Below are 18568 nucleotides of genomic sequence, written 5' to 3'. Positions count from 1 at the left end.
TCCCATGATTGTGTTTTTTCAGCAAGACTATCGAGGTAATCCCATACCTCGTCGACATTTTTATTAATGAATTCTCCATTACACATTGTCTCGACCATTTGGCGCATGGAAGATGTCAGTCCATCGTAGAAAAAATTTGTAATGCGCCACGTTTCAAAGCTGTATTGTGGGCATGAACTGACCAAGTCCTTAAACCTTTCCCAACATTGGTAAAATATTTCATCCTCCTTTTGGGTAAGTTCATGATTGCTTTTTTTAAGGGTAATCGTTTTATGATGTGGAAAAAATTTCTTTATAAATTCCCTTTGCATATCATTCCATGTGCCAATGGATCTAGGACGCAGTGAATGTAACCACGTCTTAGCCTTCTCCTTTAAGGAAAAAGGAAAGAGTCTCAGCCTGACTGTGTCCTCAGACACATTTTGAAAATATAAAGTGGCTATGATCTCATCAAACTCTTTCAAATGTAGATATGGTTCTTCAAATTCAAGCCCATGAAACTCAGGAAGGAGTTGGATAACCCCTGGCTTGATGTCCATATATCCTGTATTTTCAGGAAAAATCATGCATGAGGGCATACTCACCCCCGCTGGTTGTAAATAATCTCGTAAAGTACGTGGCGGGGGTGCTTGATGCACCTCATTCTCATCCTGAATGTCCTCTACCTTAGGTTGGGGTAGAAGAGGTTGGCTTTCAGCCATCACTTCAATTAACTCAGGGGATTTCGAGTGGTGTTTAGTCCTGCGATGGATAGTTAACCCCTCAACCAATCCTCCTTCAGTCAAGAGATGTCGAGTGTTGTCACGAGCCCACTTGGGCATGAAACACTAGCAGTCCTCAATCAAAACTTAATCCTAAGAAAGGAAAAGAAAATCTAGAAAGAAAGAGAGGGTTGGAAAGAAGTTACCAAATTGCAAGCCCTAAGTTAAAAAAAAAAAAAAACCGAATTAGAAATTTCTATCTTAAAAGCCTACAAAATAGGAAAGTAAGTTTTTAAACAAAAAGTCTACAAGTAGAAAATTTTTAAAAATAAATTAGGAAACAAAGTTAGATTCTAAAAGAGTTAGAATTAGAAACTTGCTAAAATAAATCCTAATTTAGAAATAGCAAGGAAGAAATTAAGAAAGAAATTACCAATTTAGAAACATATCTCAGAATCCTACAAAACAGGAAAGTTGGGTTAGTTTCTAAAAAGGGAAGAATTTCTAAAAGAGGAAATAACTAACCTAGTTTCTAAAAACAAAAGAAGAAAGTTTCTAAAAATAAACTATTTCCTAAAAATAGAAAAATACTAGAATTAGAAAATTTCTAAAACTCAAACCCTAATTCTAAAAATAGAAAAATAGAGAAATTAGAAAAGGATTACCAATTTAGAAGTTTATGTCAGGATCCGACAAAACAGGAAACAAGTTAGTTCTAAAAATCAAATAATAAAATAATAATAAAAAATTAAAAAAATCTAAAACTAAAGTTAGTAAAATCTTAATCTCAAACTAATTCTAAAACTAATTAATTTCAGAGAATCGCAACCGCCAATCCCCGGCAACGGCGCCAAAAACTTGTTCACTCCCCAAGTATAGGGTTGTAATGTAGTAATAAACTCGGTGAGACCGAGGTCGAATCCCAAGGGACTGATACCTGTATGTTATCTGAAACTAAGTAGAACGAGAACTAGATTAAGATGAAATCTAAATCGAATGATTTTTGAGGAATAATAGTAAAATACTGATCTAAAACTTAAAGAATTCAGAGGAAGGAAACTAGGGATTCAGAGGATCCACTTATAGAGATCAGGGAGATCTTATGCCTGCATCAAGAATCATGGAAATTAAACTGAACTTACTTGATCTAGTTTTCACGAGATGAAAAGTATATGAATTAGAATGGATTCCATTACCAAACCATGCCCAGGAGACAAAGCAAACAACAGAATTAAACTAATTACCAACCAATCAACAATGCATGAAGGTTAGGAAGGGTACCGTCTTCCGACCATGCCCATGAGACGATGGTGAACAACAGGGCTTCCTGACGTCATAAACATCAAAAGGAGGAAGAAATACTCAAAGCCATCACAGATCTATTGTAATTTCAGTCACAACAAACCATAAAAAAACTGAAAGTATTCCTTTTAATTGAACTAAAATCAACATCAGTCAGTCTAAACAAGAGGCACAAGCAAAGTCTCTCCCATCAGACTACAAGCTTCACCTCTTAGCCCTAGCTAAGAGGTTTAGCTACTCATAGATATGATTAACTAAATCTAAAAAAAGAAAAGGAAATAAACAAAAATAGGAAAGAAATACTCTTCTTCAACGGCCTCCACACTGCTCGTCCAAAGCTTCGATCCAGAATAATCTGCTCTCTCTCTTTCTCTTACTTTTATAGGCAATGAAGGCAGTAGCTGCGTCAGATCCTGCTGGAGTCGGAGAACTTCCTACATGCATTTTTTTACGCAACGCAGTAGGCATGCGTTTTCCTTACGCAAAGCAACGTGCGTAAGAGAACCTACGCTGGTTGTTTGGTGGGGCCCATTCCTGATATCGGCAAAAGAATCCAAGCCGTCCATTAGATGAAGAACGAAACATTAGTTAGAAATGACGTGGTATGGCTTGCATTCAATGTGGCCCACAGAGATTTTTCTTGCACCGTTCGTCTTCTTTTAGACGGTTTGAAAACTGATCTTCATTGTCTTCTGAAATTCGGTCACCTAGGCTTGGATGAGAGGGCACGTAGGCTGCTAATAGACGGTCCAGATTAGATCGTTGGTGTACGATGGTGGCCCACAAGATTCGTCCGCAGGCTCTGTTGCGAAACAGAGCCTGCGCATTCAGCGCTATGATGGCTGGTGGGTCCCAGATTGACCTCAGAAGGAAAATTCAATCCGCTCATTGCGTTCCTCTCGAAAAACTAGCTAGAAAAGGATATTTCTGTATGTCTTTTGGTTCGGCCCATTGAATCTTTTCTTTCACCGTCTATCCTGCGTTTGATCGCTATTTACACGTGTGTGCACGCATGAGAATAGAAGGACACCTAGGTGTGGGTTTTGGTTGCCTCACGGGACAAATGAACGGTCCAGATCGTGGATTCGAATGAGTAGTGGGCCCCACTATTGAAAAACGAACGGACAGCGTCCGTCCGCTGTTGCTGCGGAAGAAGGAAACGGGTTAGCCCATCTTTGGCTAGGCTGACCGTCCAGTGCACGGCCGGTGCGTGTACACTATGTACACACAATGTACATGTAGGGTCCACTGTGATGTTCGTGAGACATCTGCTCCGTCCATTTACTGTGTCACTCCATTTAAGGCGTTGAGAACAAAATTGAAGCATTTTCAGATACCAGGCGGGCCCCAAATCACTGATTTATGGGCTGATCTGTCCGTTGAGCCACTTTCAAAGGGATCCAATGGCTGAAATTTGACGTGTACGGTTAGCTTTTGGTCCTCGAGCCATGTATAAAGTTTCGAGCCGAACAGATGATGGAAACCCAGTGATCTTGCATTCTGGCTGACTTTCAGGCCGCTTGAGCTTCAGTTTCTCGATTTTCGTGGATCCCTAGCATGTAATTCCGTCGATCTTGGTCCCCTGGAGTCCATCCCTTGCCTTTAGTGTCATCAGAGCGTTAAATCCATGCTTTAAGCCTCCTTTTCAGTCCATGCTCGTAAATACACTCTGCATCACAAACATGATTAAAGCAGGCCATTAAACGGTATCATGTTCGTAAATCCAAGCAATAACTGGGGTCTAATATGCAATATTTGACTCTCAACACAAGTGGTACTTTTAATGATTGTATCAAAATTTTGCAGTTTTTTTTTTCATCTAATATAAAAAAAATTTATTGACATTTCCAGCTATTGGCTACTCATAATCAACCAATTTAGTTCTTCATTTATTTATTCTTCAGTTTCATATTCTTTATGAGAATCGCTCTAATATTGCTTCATAACTTTCAGGGGCAGTCTTAAATTTCCATGGTCTCATAGGAGAGGAAATCATGCCCTTTTACTCCAACAATGGGAAAGTCTACTTTCACCAGATGGAAAGCTTTGAGATGGACTGAAGTTTTTGTAGAAAGTCTGCAGTCTCAGGTGAGAGACTCCTGATTTTACATGCCTGCACACTTCTTTGATCTATTTTCCCCCTTGCTTGTCATATAATAACCATGAACTATTTGCAGGTTCTCGACGAAGCTGATCAAATGCTTGACATGGGATTCAAGCAAGAAGTTCACTTCATATTGAGCTAGACATCCTCTAGTATGTGATTTGTACAAAAACCGTGAAAGAGTTTTGTAGGTTTTTGTTGTAGAATGAGATATTCATGGACATGAATCCAAATGAGCAATGTTGCAAAACAATCGATGGGAGGGACACATTTTCACTATTTTGTTTCTGTTGCAATGTATTTTCCTTTTGTTCTTAGACATGGATATATGGAAACAACTTTGAGTCTTTCCTCATCGCCGTTGTCAATCCCAACAAGCAAGCACTTGACTGTTGGGATGAGGAGAATGGGCTAAGTGGGGATTATGCCGCTCTCTGTGAGAATCCCAAGGCAAAAGAATACATTCTTGGGGAACTTACAAAGCATGCCAAAGCAAAGAAGGTAATTAGTAGCTAAACAGTCTGAAGTGATATTTGCTCATTCTTGGGTTTTCAATACCATTTGTCATGTTTTTGCTTATTTGGAAGCTGAAAGGTTTTTATAACTATCTCGTAGTCCACTCAAAGCTGAATCATAATTTATTTGTGCATTGGCAGTTAAAAGCTTTCGAAATCCCGAAAGTCATCCATCTTGACCCAGTACCGTTTGACAAGGAGCGAGACCTTCTCACCCAACCAAACCTATAAGAAAATGCGGCAACAGTTGCTCAAATATTACCTGGTTAGCCCTTCTTCACCCTTTCTGGGAGGTCTCTATGAGAAATAACTATAATTTCTCAATGTAGTAGCATTGCCTGACTTGAAGTATCAATTGATGATAGCTTTAAAATAATTTGCTAAAAATCATGCATAATTGCCTGTATGTTTTTGTGGACATAAAGGAGTGTTGTAGATTAAAGTATAGAAAAAATGAGAGTGCCAATATCTAGAAAATGGTTTGGTTTAGGTCTCAAAAGAAATCTCCACTGTCCATTCTGCTGTGGTGGTGATTGGAACTTTTCAAGAGTTGGGTGGGCACACTAGATGGGCCACGGGCCAAAGACTACACTGAGGAATCCTGTCTGATTAATGGTGTGATGTTTGTTTAGATTCAATGAATGATTAGGATGGCCAGTGTGTTTTTGTTTCATTTTGTTGTAATTCTAGGTGTAGCTTTGAAAGAAGCTTCTTTTAAATATATATATATATATATATATATATATATATATATATATATATATATATATAAAACTATTGTTACTTTGGCTAATGGCATGAGAACTATTTTTATTTTATTTTTCAACTAGAACAAATCATAAAAAAGCATCTGTTTTTGTTTCATTTTGTTGTAATTCCAGGTGTAGCTTTGAAAGAGGTTTCTTTTACATCTTTTTCTTTTTAAAAAATGTTGTTACTTTGGTTAATGGCATAAGTACTAATTCTTTTATTTAAGCAAGATGAAAAAAAATATTGTTTCATCTGCACTTTTCTTTTTCTTTTGGAATCTCTATGATTGTCAATCCGAGTTCATACTTATATGCAAGTTTGATTTACCATTCCTTTTTTGGTTGAAACTAATGGACAACCTTGATGCTATGGAAAAGCAGGTCTTTGAAACCAAGTTTGCCAAAATTGGAAAGAGATTTGCTAATTCCACACACGTGTGAGCCCTGCCATCCATGTGCATTCCAGGTTTGGACAGTTTAACTTAATTACTTGCATTCCAGGTAAGTAATTTTTTTAGCAATTTTTAAGTGCCTGCCTTCCATCCATCAACTTTGCCGGATTACTAACCTTTTTTCTCGTCTGAATGTATAAATAAAAGACAGTCCACTGCTAAATACACCCAAAGCACAAACCGAATGGTTAAGCTATGTTTTTTCATTGACAAAAAGAAATGTACAGTGGATCCACATGTTAAGCTATGTTTCTTCATTTCCTTTTGCTACTATCTTTTCTTCTTTTTTTTTTCTTTTTGGGAAAGACTACTGTCATTTCTGTTATATTATAATTATATAATATCTGTAGAATTTTGTGGGTTTTTTTTTTAATTTCTATTTTTTGAATACTCTCCTCTGTTTTTTCCCATGTAAAAAATTCATGGGTATTGTAATTTGATGGATTTCTTAGTTAAAATTACATGTTGGGAATCTAAGTCAGCTTTGATTTTGAATTGAGTATCCTTCTTTCTTCTCATTCCCGTATCTCCTTTTGGAGGAGATGCAGCTCATAGAGCTAGAAAGGCAGCTACAACTGGAGATGGAATCCTGGAACAGAGTGGAAAAGAAGTTGAAACTCACGACAAGAAAGCTACATATCTTGGGATGCAATGAAGTGCTAGGAGGTTGAACTCTTATTTAAGTCTATTCGGATTTTATGAGGAATTTTCGAGGCAGTTTCAGCGAGTAGCTTGGAGTCATCATAACAGTAAGATTTTTTTGTAGCTTGTGGACCCATCTGATGAGTGAACGATATAGGTTTTTCTACCGCCTTTTTTCTTTTATTAAAATGAACACCCGCAGGGAAATACTTGTCTTGTATTCTTTATAAGCTAGCATTATACCAAAGAAAGTTGTATAAACTTCTCGCAGAAGGTATGCCGATTCACTCTCACTTATCTCATGATTCTTGTTTTCTATGCCCTACAACTTTGCAGGTCTTACACCTTTGTATGATGGTTGTTCTTTCTTTCTTATTCTGAATCATTGCTGAGAAATGGCTGATGGTTATCATACACATTAATTTGACTTGAAGCTTACCGAAAGAGCTGAGGCTTTGGCGCAAAGCAAGAGTGCCATATAAAAAGGTTCAATTTTTTAACATTTTTTCATGCATAATTCTCTATTTTCATTGATAATTTCATTGAATTGAAGTTGGGTTTCTTTGTTGTATGGATTCCAAAGAACTCAAGTGGCAATTGGAATCTTTCATGATTGGAACTATTAAACATTTTGAATTTCAAGAATCAGAGGTAAACCATTTATGGCTTGTAACTTCAATATTGTATATAAACAAGTTACAGTTTTTTTTATAGCTATTTTGATTATCTGTTACTGTGAGTGATGAATTTCTAGCTTACTATGAAGCTTCTTGATCTACAACAATGCAAAGATATTGCCATTTTTGTTGTTTATATTTGTAGCAACCATAATCTATTTGTTTTTTTCCTTGTACTGATTGATTTAATATGGATTTCCTTCACCCTACAAATCAATCATCTGTCACTATGGGTTGGAAATTTCTTGGTAGCTTATAAGGTTTCTTGACGTGGAATGATTTGTAAAAGTTTGTCATTCAAATTCAATTTGTAGTCCATTTCAATTCTGCAACTAAGAAGATCATGATGTAATCTTGGAAATGGCATTAATTCATTCTCAACTATCTATTTCTAGCCTATAGTTTTAATGGAGAAAATTTTTGAGGTGGCATAGATTTTGGTAGCTTTATTTTCCTTTTCATGTCATTTTTTTTCTTTGTATTGCTCCATTTTTGGTCTGTTTTGCTAGAGCATAAAAGTTTTTGTCAGAGTTACAAATTGCATTTACATTCTCATTCCAATGGAGATGGAATTCTAATTTGTTTTTGGAGGTCTTTTGGAACATGGAACCTTGCACATCTTTTACATGTTCTACATAGAGATACACATGCACCTGATGTACCTGAGGCAGAACCTGTTACAATTGAGCTTTATTGGTATTGTGAATTGTTTTCTGTACAGGACAAATACATATGAATGAGCGCACTATTGAAAAAAAATGATTGGAATCTTATTGCAAATTCTTTGTTGTTGCCAACCAAGACTGCAAGGAATTGTAAATCAGGAAATGTTGCTGACTCTGAACAATTTATAGAGCCAATATTCAATTCTCTCGAAACGTTGATGACATTGAGAAAACCCTTAAATAAACTCATACTTAACTACATAGTTTTCCTCTATTGTATTTTAGAAATTCCAATCCTTGAATTGCTGGGATAATGATGATTACGGTGTCATAGTTCGTAGCTCATTCATGAGAAATTAGCATTAAGTACTGTTCAGCAGTTGTGATATTAACACTTATTTTCTTTTTGTTTATGTGAATTGAATCAACAGTTAATAGAACTAAGCAAATTTCATAGTATGAGAAAAAGGTTAAACGAAGATATCCACAGCTAAACAATAAATACAATGGTTGATCAATTCCTGTTTTCCTTTTATATTTACAGATTTCCCAACTAAAGTTTGGGAGTAGTGAAATCTTTTTCTGAGTTTTCTCATTGTCGAAATCATTCTTTTCATGTTTGAATTGGTTTTCTTTGTATTATCGCACTACTAGTCAATGCTGCTATATATATGTTTCCACTAATGTCCCCCACGGAAACCATTGCAGGTGATCAATTGGCAATTGCTAGGGAAACTGGGCGTCGGTTGGGAATGGGTACAAACATGTACCCATCTTCATCTCTTGGTTGTTCTTCAATCTATGCTGGTTATGTCCTCTCTACTGGCAGCAATAAATCTTGAAGGAAAAAGAATGGATAGATGGAAAGGTATTGCCTCCTGTAAAATAGAGAGAAATGCAGAGGAGATTGGTGCAAAGGGAAGATGATCTTTGTAGCGGGTGTCAGATCTGGGATATTCATCAGTTGGGGAAAAGATTCACCAAGAAAAGGATGATAACCTGATGACATTTTCTTTGTATTTTCAGTATATTATTGAATGAATGAATGATTATGCAGGTGGTAATTGAATGAATAATTATAAATTTTTTAATATAAGACATAGCAACGGATATTGACCGTAGCTGTTATTAAATACGACATATTGCTACGGATCCAGCACTACTTTTAGCTACAATACTATCCGTAACTGTATGTACTTTTCGCTACAGAATAATTGCTACGGATTATATCTGTAGCTATTTTTAATCTATAGCTATGGATTAAATCTGTAGCCATAGCTTTTAGACCATTATTACAACACCTACGACTACGGTCGTGCTACGGACGAAAACTGTAGCCATCAATCACGGCTTTTAGCCTTTGCCCATTTTTCTGGTAGTAGATGTACCTCATTTTTGGTTTCATACCATAAAATGATCTGAAAAATAGATGACATATATACATCATGGTAGGGCCCAGCCATTGGCTGGTGGCAGGGGGAGTAGCCAATAATGAGTTGCTAAGTAGACTCTGTGGTGCCCACCTCTGATGTATGGTCCACTTGAAACAATGGAGATAATAGCATCCATGTTGAAACCTTGGCTGATCACAGTGGTTTTTATTAAGATTGCAAGGACATGGATGAAGGAAAAACCCAAATGTCAACCCAAACTTTCAACTACGGGAGTTTACTTCCCCACATTTCATGTGGCGTGTGCTACGTTTGAGCTTTAGAATGTTGGGAAAAATGCATTAGATATTGCGAGAGGGTAAATCACGTACAAATATATATAATATCCCATCTGTTTTCAAACCGTCATGGTTTTCAAGGCAGCAAATTATATATCCAATTGTTCTTTGTATAAAGTGCAAAGTGCGTCAATTAGCGTGACTACAGTACTATCCGTGCACTGGAACGCAAACCAAATGTCTCAATTTTCTAAACTTCAAGTAACAATACTCCGCACGCATCCATATATAAACCCTAATCCTTTTATATCATTTTTTATGCAGGGTAAAAGCACCAAAATTCATTTTCGCGGCAAAATTCCAAAAATTTGAAATATTTAAAAATTTAAATTATTTTTTAAAATAACCACAAATTCCATGCTTCAATTATGGGATCTTGAACTAAAATGAGCTGAAAAGCTGAAAAACAGACGGCCGGCATGGATAAGACAGACATCACACTGGGCCCCACTGTTTACTTGATAAGTTATACGCATCCCAAGTAGGCCACGCTTGGCCAATCTTTTCAAGATCGGCCTCAATTTACGGACGCGGATTGTGACACCCTGTCACAAGGTCCTGCGGTCAGAAGGCAGGTGGGGCCCACCGTGGAAAAAGTGAGGATTTGACGTCTACCGTTCAAACATTCAAGTAGCCTATCCCAACAGGAGTTTTGGATCAATCCAACATACCTGTATTCCCAGTCTATCCCAATAGGAATGACCTTATCATGGACGGTTTGGATGGCATATAACCATGACAGTGGACCACTGTAGGTCTCCGCCTTAGCATTTACCTACTCACTTTTTCCTATCGTATGGCCCACTTAAGCTTTGGATATGCTTATGTCCTGACCTGATCTAGCAAAATGGACAGCCGGAGTAGATTTCTCACAAGCATCATGGTGGGCCCCACAGTTAATGGCGTCCTGAATTTAGAAGAGTGATCATGATCATGATCCAACCACCGTTGATTTGATCACCGGATCATTCTGATTCAGAGACACGTATAATCTACGGTGGAAACCTCGTTGGGCCCACAAGAGAACTTCACCAGAAATTAGGTGAGCCCTTATTAGATTATCTGAGAAAATACTGACGTTAGGTACACACGAAAAGATACACCACAATCTACCGTTCAAATGTAATCTCTTTCTCAGAGTTTGGAGTCAATGCTGAAATCTCTGTCACCAATTCGTCTAAATCCCTGAAAGAGCTACCGCCTTCTTTGACCGCATCCCATGCCGCTTTACTCATCTCCTTGGCTCGGGCCCTCGCAGACCCGGTCCCACCTACCGACTCAGCCAAGACCCGGGCCAACTCAACCGGGTCCGGAACCGAGTCCGATCCTTCTCCGACCCGAACCGCCAAGCCCGTCTCCTCAACCAACAGCCTCGCGTTCACGAACTGCTCGGCCCCCATAGGCCACGCAAGCAGTACCACGCCCGCGGATATCCCCTCCAGGGTCGAGTTCCACCCGCAGTGAGTCACGAAAGCGCCCGTGGCCGGGTGTTCCAGGATCTCCACCTGTGGAGCCCACCCCCTGATGACCCGACCCCTACCCGCTACCCGCTCCTCGAACCCACCAGGGATCGTACCGTAATCCCCCGCCACGTGTCCTGACGTGGGGATCTTAACGGTCCAGATGAACCGAGCCCCACTCGCCTCCAGTCCGGCTGCAATCGCATCCGTCTGCTGCTGATTCAGCAGCACCTCACTACCAAACGACACGTACACGACGGATCCCTCCGGGCACCCGCCGAGCCACGCCATCACGTCGCCAGCTGCCAGCGAGCTAGTCCCGCCGCGCCCGGCGGGGCCCACGCCATCTAAGATCAACGGTCCTACGGCCCACACGTGCCCTGCCCTCTTACTCGCGTGCTCGAGGTACGTGTGTTCCAGCGCGGCGAACGTGTTGTAAATGGCCCCCCAGCTGGTCGTATTTGCAATCATGCAATCCCGTACAAAAGCCCAGTCCTCGGACGCCGGTGCGAACTCCATGCTTCGGCGATAAATCGTGGGGAGGTGCAGGTACTTGAGGGCGGGCGAGCCCGGGACGTCCGGGAGCGACACGACCGTGCCCTCCCGGCGCATGTTAGCGGCGAACAGATCGTTGACGACAGCAACCGCGAGCGCGCCCGAGGAGTAGAATACGATCCTGGGGATGCCGAGCTGGCGGGCGAGGCCATCGGTCCAGCCCAGGAAGAAATCGGAGATGATAGCGACGGGTGGCGAGGGGTGGGATCGGAACCAGTGGATGATGGGATTGCGGAGTTCGCTGAGGGCGCGCACGATAGCGGCGGTGGAGGAGGTTGGGGGAAGGTCTTTGAGGTTTTCGACGCCGGGAGGAATGGTGGGGTGTGATGGGAGAGGGAAGATTAGGGTTTGGATGGAGGGGGATTTGGAGAGGAGAGGGTCGAGGATGGGGAGGTTCTTGGGAGTGACGAGGACGGTGATGGAGAGTCCTCGAGCAGAGAGCTGGTGCGCGTGGTCGAGGAGGGGTATCATGTGCCCCTGCGCAGGATGCGGGAAGACCAGGACGTGTGCGACGGGTGCGGACGACATGGCTTACAGGTGTGGGGCTGTTAGAGGGTTCTTGATTTTTATACTGTGTTTTGTGGCCTGCAGATGCTTGGTCGGAAAGTGAAGGAGGTGGATTTGTCTACTGACGCTGTCAACAGCGATTTGACCATTGAACGCTGCTATGTGGTCCCCACCATAATATATGTGTTTTATCCACGCCCTCCATTTTTTTTAAAATTTTTTTTTAAAAAGATCACTGTAGATAATGAGTCCATGATATTTGTGTTTTATCCACGCCCTCCAATTTTTTATTTTTATTTTTTTTTATTTTTTAAAGATCAATGTAGATAATGAGTCCAAGAACACGAGAAAGATCAAAATCTCAAAGTGGATAAAAGAAAAAAAAAAAACCATGATAATCGTTATGGGTAAAAATTAACTGGTCAGAGAGATGAGGTACTGACTAAATATTTACACCATCTGCTCATATATCCGGACTTGTCGCGGGTTGGCTGGCGTTAATCCTTACCAAGGAGCTTTTCAATGGCCGATACACTGCTAAAAGATTTGCCTACCCGATGGCCTCATCTGTTAGGAGATGAAGTACCTCTGTCCTTCTATTTTTTGTTTTTTATTATTAAATTTTTTATTATAAAGAGAACAAGGATTGAGCCTTTTCATGGTCTCATTTATTTCCAAGCTCATGCGAGTAGATCTGTCTATGATCTAGAAAGGGTTATGCGATCACGAATTTCTACATCGTATGATAAGATGAAGAGGATAGTTGTACCTGGTGTCTCCAAGACTCCTTTAAGGTCCCAAAGGAAGGGAGCCTGACTTCGGTGTTCAGACACAGCCTTCACAAGCAGATTGATAATCTGGTCAAGGTCAAATCTTTTTCGGGACGACCAGAAACTTTAAATCATGAACTCAGCTCAGATGGTTGACCTTGGCTATCAACTTTTATTGTTTTCAGAGCTCGAACACTTGATCTTATCAACATTGCGGATATTCGAAAGCAGCTGCTAAACGCACACCTATAATTTAGGGAGCGTTTCTATCCACATAATTCACTCTTAGGCCTATAAATAGAGGCCCCATCTACACTAAAAGGTAGGCATCAATAAATCAACTCTACTAGACCTAGATCGTTTGATTCTAACATAGGCATAAGAGGGTCTCCTTTGTCATCTTCATGTATAGGCACTCAGAGGTTCAATGAGGTTTAACTAGATTTCAGTATCAACAATGATTAAATAGCATCATTGCAAACTTTCTAAGGCTCAATGTAAGAAAGCACAAATATTAATTTCATGTAGAACTTATGGCCCTAATATGCTTTTAATGGCGAGCATTCAGTCTGCCCTATTTTCTATAGTGTGGTACACATGAGGTTTAGATTTGTCAATTTTCAGCTCATGCCTTAAAATGATATGAAAAAAATATGGATGGACAGGATGAATCATGGTGGGCCAGAGAGTACCCTCTAGTAGCTACTGATAGGTTGAGTAGCGTGACATCACCATGTTTTGTGGACCTGTTCGTGATATATGTGTTGTACCTACGCCATCTGTTCATACATCGGTTGAAATCTTTATAAGGCCCATGATTTTTATTTGAGATCTAACCTGCTCCCAAGTTAACACTAACACAAATATAAGCTTGATTGAAAAATTTAGTGGCCATTAGAAGTTTTTAAGGGTGGGCGTCACTTTCCACACTGTTTTGTGTGGTGGGTCCACTCGAGCTTTGGATCTGCTCATGTCCTAGAATGATCTCCTCAAATGGATGGACTGTGTGGATACAAAACATATATCATGGTGGGGCCACAAAACTTGGTGACATCACTTCAATAGCAAGTCTGGCAGCTCAACCCGTGAGTGAAAGATACCTCGTTTCAACATTGAGGTCCTGGTAACGGTTCCTTAGAGGTGGTAGCTAACAGTGAAGTATGAACTGACAGTGAATGTAGTAACAGGCTAACAAAAAAAAAAAAGGTCATCCCGCGAGTAGCTAATCCGTGTCCACGTAAGTTGGCAAATCGCATCCAAAAGTGAAAGGGTGGATGCTCTTAACTTTTAACCTTGTTGTTAGTATAAGTGGGGCCGGCGGTTCGGTGACCTTGATCGTTGGTGAGATGCACATGATGGCCGCCTTGCACGGACGAGGATGCAAATGGATGGGAGTGGATTAGGTGAGACCCTGGGTCCACCGGGGTGTGTGAGAGTCCAAACCGTGGGCTCGCATTGATGTATGTGCCTTAAATCCACACCGCCATTTTAAAGATCATAGGAAAGCATGATAAAAAAATAAATAAATAAATAAAGCTGACTCAAATCTTAGGTAGACCACACCATAGGAAACAGTTTTGATTGAATTCCCACCATTAAAAACTTCATGTATTCCACCGGAATATTTATTTTCCATCCCACCTGTTATATAAGGTCACTAACACGTAGATGAAGAGAACACAAATATCATCTTGGTCAAAAGCTTTTGTAGCCCACAAGAAGTTTTTAACGGTCAATCACCATTGTTTCCTGTACTATTGGTCCATCTTGGATCATTTTTTTGATCATGCTCTTAACAGAGCTTTCAATATGGATGGACCAGGTGGATGTAGTTACATACGTTGTAAGGAAAATTAACCGGTCTTCCACACAGAAAGCATAACCAACAATATGAGGAATGCCAGGATGAGCTTCCCAAACTAACAAGGTATAGAGCTCAGATAGCTCAGAAGATATGATTAATTATCCTTTCAACAAAGAGATCGGCCACGAACCGACCTTGAGCTTATCCCTAAAGGCAGGGCTCGGTTGTAAGAGTCATTTCCCGAGCTAAGCATTTCAACTGCCACCAAGGCGAGGCGAGGATCTCAAAGAATATTCTGCCCCAAATCAAGAGATCAGATCCGACATATCTGAATATCATGTTGACCGAGCCAAGCTCGATGATAAATCCGAGGGAGATCCATATCTAGATAAGATCTTCCAGCGTATCTTATGAATCCCACAAGATACGCGATCTCGACATTGCCTGATGGACCCTATAAATACTCCCACTGCGATTAAAGGGAGGTAAGCGACAAATACCCTAGCTCAAGCCTTTTTTTAACCTGAGTTTACATGCCTGACTTAGGCATCGAAGGGTTCATAGTCATTATCGACACCCCCATTGTCTTATCCGTCTTATCTTTTCAAGCTTATTGGTGAACTTGCTTCCGCAACCGATGGTATCCATTCATCTAAATTTTGGCAATAATAGATTGACACTGTCTTCGATGGCCAAGAAGAAGGGGAAAGCACTGGCTATGGCTGAATTTGCTCACAGGGAGCAGCTTGAAGATGCTCATGCTTAGCAGTTAGCTCCCCAATTCCAGCTACTGTCGCAAGCAATGGTGTAAAGATTTCGGAACTAGGGTAGCTAGCTCATCTCCCTCAACACATGCCTTCGCAGGTGTAAGCTCTATGACCCCCTTGTCAAACTTCCGCATAGAATAATGAAGACTGACTAGCCTGTTTTCTGTCTGTGAGCGGATTGGTGAGACCTAGACCAACCCAAGATGGTGCGGCCTTTACCGCAGGGCCCACCTTGATATATGTATTTTGTATCCACTCCATCCCTTCATTTTTCTAGATTATTTTAGGGCATTATTCAAAACATATGTAGATCCAATTATCCAAATATCCGATGGACCATACCATAGGAAACAATAGTGATTGAATGCCCTACCATTAAAATCTTCTCAAGGTCCACCTTAATGTCTATGTGATGTTTATCCACGGTCTAATCTTTTGATAAGCTCACATGAGCCTGAATAAGGTAAAATACAAATATGAGGAGCTTTTGTGACCCATTAATGGTCAATCATCATTTTTTCATATGGTATGGTCCACTTAATAATTGGATCTACTTTTTTTTTTTTTTTTTGGATAATACCCTAAAATGATATGAAAGAACGGATGGCCATTGTGGATACAAAATACATAAATCAAGGTGGGCCCATGGTAAGGGCCGCACCTTCTCGGGTGAGTATTCGCTCCCTTTGGGTCTGTTTCTTTGTCCTAACGTGGCAGGCTAAGTAGACGTAACTTAGCTGCCACCCCGTAGTCAGCATTGTGATTCTGATCACGTGGCCCACCTCCATATATGTTTGTATATCCACACCGTCCATCTATTTCTTCAGCTTTTTTTAAAGGTAGGGTCAAAAAAATAAAGCACATGCAAATCTCAGGTGGACAATGCCAAAGGAAACCGTGATCATTAACCATAAAAAAGTTTTTGTGAGCCACAAAAGTTTTGGATCAAGCTGATATTTGTGTCTTCACTTCATCAAGGTCAGCATGACCTTAACAACAAGTTGGATGGCAAATGACCATTATGATGGACCTTTGGAAGTTTTTAATGGTGGGCATTCAATGACTAAAATTTCCTATGATGTGGTTCACCTGAGATTTGTAACTGTTTAATATCCTAAAATTATGCCTTAAAATAAGCTACCAAAACAGATGGACAACATGGATATATAATGAACACATCTAGATGGGCCCCATGATCAAGGTCCCACCCAGCTATTTAGTTTCCAGTCGCTCGCCTTGTATATCTATGCCGTCTATCCATCTTGCCAAATTATTTTATGGCACGGCCCAAAAATGCCATAAAATAAAGCATATTCAATTCTCAAGTTAACCACACCACGAGAAATAATGCTGAATAATCTTTAAATGTTTTTCATAAGCTATAAAAGTTTTGTATCAAGTTATTTTCGTGTTTTAGTTCATCGTGGTCATTGTAAGCTTATCAATATATTGGATGAAAATAAACTTTAGTGTGGATCTTATGAAGTTTTTAATGGTGAGCACTTAATAACCATGATTTCCTTTATAGTGTGGTCTACTTGAAATTTATATTTGCTTAATTTTTTGGCCTATGTCATAAAATAACCCATAATCAGGTCCCACCCACACTGCTAAGATTTCTTAGCTAAGTGGCTCTGGCCAAGGTATTATCAACTTCCATCCAACTGTGATGTGGCATTATATCGTGGCCTTGCCACACGTTTGGAAGTGTAATCTCAGTAGTGTGTTGATGTCACCAAGTTCTGCAACCTTCACAATGATTTATTTGTTATATAAATATTTGGTGAGATTATTTTAGGGCATGAGCTCAAAAATAAGACATCCAAAGCTCTGTAATGTTCATTTGCCATCCAACTGTTCCTAAGCTCACGCAGACATAAATGAATGACCAAAAAAAAAAAAAACAAATATCACATTGATCAAAAACTTTCATGACCCGGAGCTTTGGATTTGTCTCATTTTTTGGCTCAAGGCCCCACGCAAACACATTAATATAACACATACATCATGGCAAGGTTCACGGGACTTGGTGATGTCGACACACCACTACGGTAGGTGGCGTGTGGCACACCAGGCAACCACCTTTTGTCCGTGAGCGCCCAGCAACTTTCAAAAATCCACGAAGATTGCCGGCAACAAGGACTTAGGAGTTGGGTAGGGCCCACCGAATGTTGGTTAGAAATCCACCCGTACATCAGTTTTGCCAACTGTTCAGGCAAAAAATAGGCAGATCTAAATACTAAGTTGACCATACAAGAAGTAAAAATTGGAAAAAGCTGAAATCTTAATGAATCACACTTGATATTTATATACCATCCAAACCGTCCCTCAGATCACTCTAACTATGATAGCTGAAAACACAAAAACTAACTGAAACAAAATTTTCAGGCCTCATAAATGTTTCAATGGTTGTCATTCAATCTGTAATTTTTCCTCTCGCGTGGCCCACCTGAAATTTTGGATCCAACTTTTTTTTTTTTTTCATGTCATAGAATCAGATGGCAAAACGTACGGTGGCTAGCAGAGGTTAAAAAAACGACATCATACGCAAACAATTGGAAATTGCATGCGTCATTGCATACGTAACCTACAAGACCTTTCAGTCCAATGGTGTTATCCTCACTGTGCATCAGATCCACGCACCTTTCCATTCTTGGGGCCAAAAATCAGACCGGGTGGGCCACACAAGGAACATTGGAGCAACCGTGGGGCCAACCGTAATTTGTCTTAAATCCATGACATCCATTTTTTATTTTTATTTTTTTTACAGCTGTAGATCCAAATCTTAGATAGACTACACCATATGATAAATTGATGATTGGCCGTTAAAAACCTTTTTGTGGACTACAGAAGTCTTAGATCAAGCTGATATTTGTATGGCCCCTTCATCCAGGTCATTATGACCTTATCAACGGGTTGGATGACAAACAAACATTCAGGTAGCCCCCTAACAGTTTTTAATGATTTGTATTTAATCACTACCGTATCATGTGGTGTGGTCCACCTAAGATTTGGATCTACTTCATTTTTTGGCAAAATTCTCTAACATAAACTTTCAAAATGGACGGATGGATGGCGTAGATGTAGGGAGATGGCCCCATGGTCGGTGTATCCGGGAATCTACCGAAGCCCCGGAGGAACAGTTGGGTGACTACGGGCGCCGACTGTG

General features: G+C 40.2%; 1 protein-coding gene and 1 long non-coding RNA gene across 2 annotated transcripts; one reads left to right on the top strand and one right to left on the bottom strand.

The window, feature by feature from the left end:
- Positions 1–3853: 3853 nt before the first annotated feature.
- LOC131258114 (uncharacterized) lies at positions 3854–4929 on the top strand. Its single transcript, XR_009177887.1, has 3 exons — positions 3854–4091; positions 4181–4608; positions 4764–4929. It is a non-coding gene; the product is annotated as an uncharacterized LOC131258114 (long non-coding RNA).
- A 5634-nt stretch (positions 4930–10563) lies between these two features.
- Positions 10564–12147, bottom strand: LOC131258113 (flavonol 3-O-glucosyltransferase UGT89B1-like). The gene has a single exon (XM_058259183.1). It carries the CDS (start codon positions 12077–12079, stop codon positions 10646–10648), a length of 1434 nt encoding a protein of 477 aa, XP_058115166.1. The 5' UTR covers positions 12080–12147; the 3' UTR covers positions 10564–10645.
- Between the last annotated feature and the right edge of the window lie 6421 nt (positions 12148–18568).

The sequence above is a fragment of the Magnolia sinica genome, chromosome 10, assembly GCF_029962835.1.
Source record: "Magnolia sinica isolate HGM2019 chromosome 10, MsV1, whole genome shotgun sequence".
Taxonomy (NCBI): domain Eukaryota; kingdom Viridiplantae; phylum Streptophyta; class Magnoliopsida; order Magnoliales; family Magnoliaceae; genus Magnolia; species Magnolia sinica.
This window is presented reverse-complemented; position numbering and strand designations above follow the sequence as displayed.

Bases quoted from the DNA above. Each gene is read 5' to 3' on its own strand.
- LOC131258113 (XM_058259183.1), bottom strand. From the start codon at position 12,079: ATGTCGTCCGCACCCGTCGCACACGTCCTGGTCTTCCCGCATCCTGCG.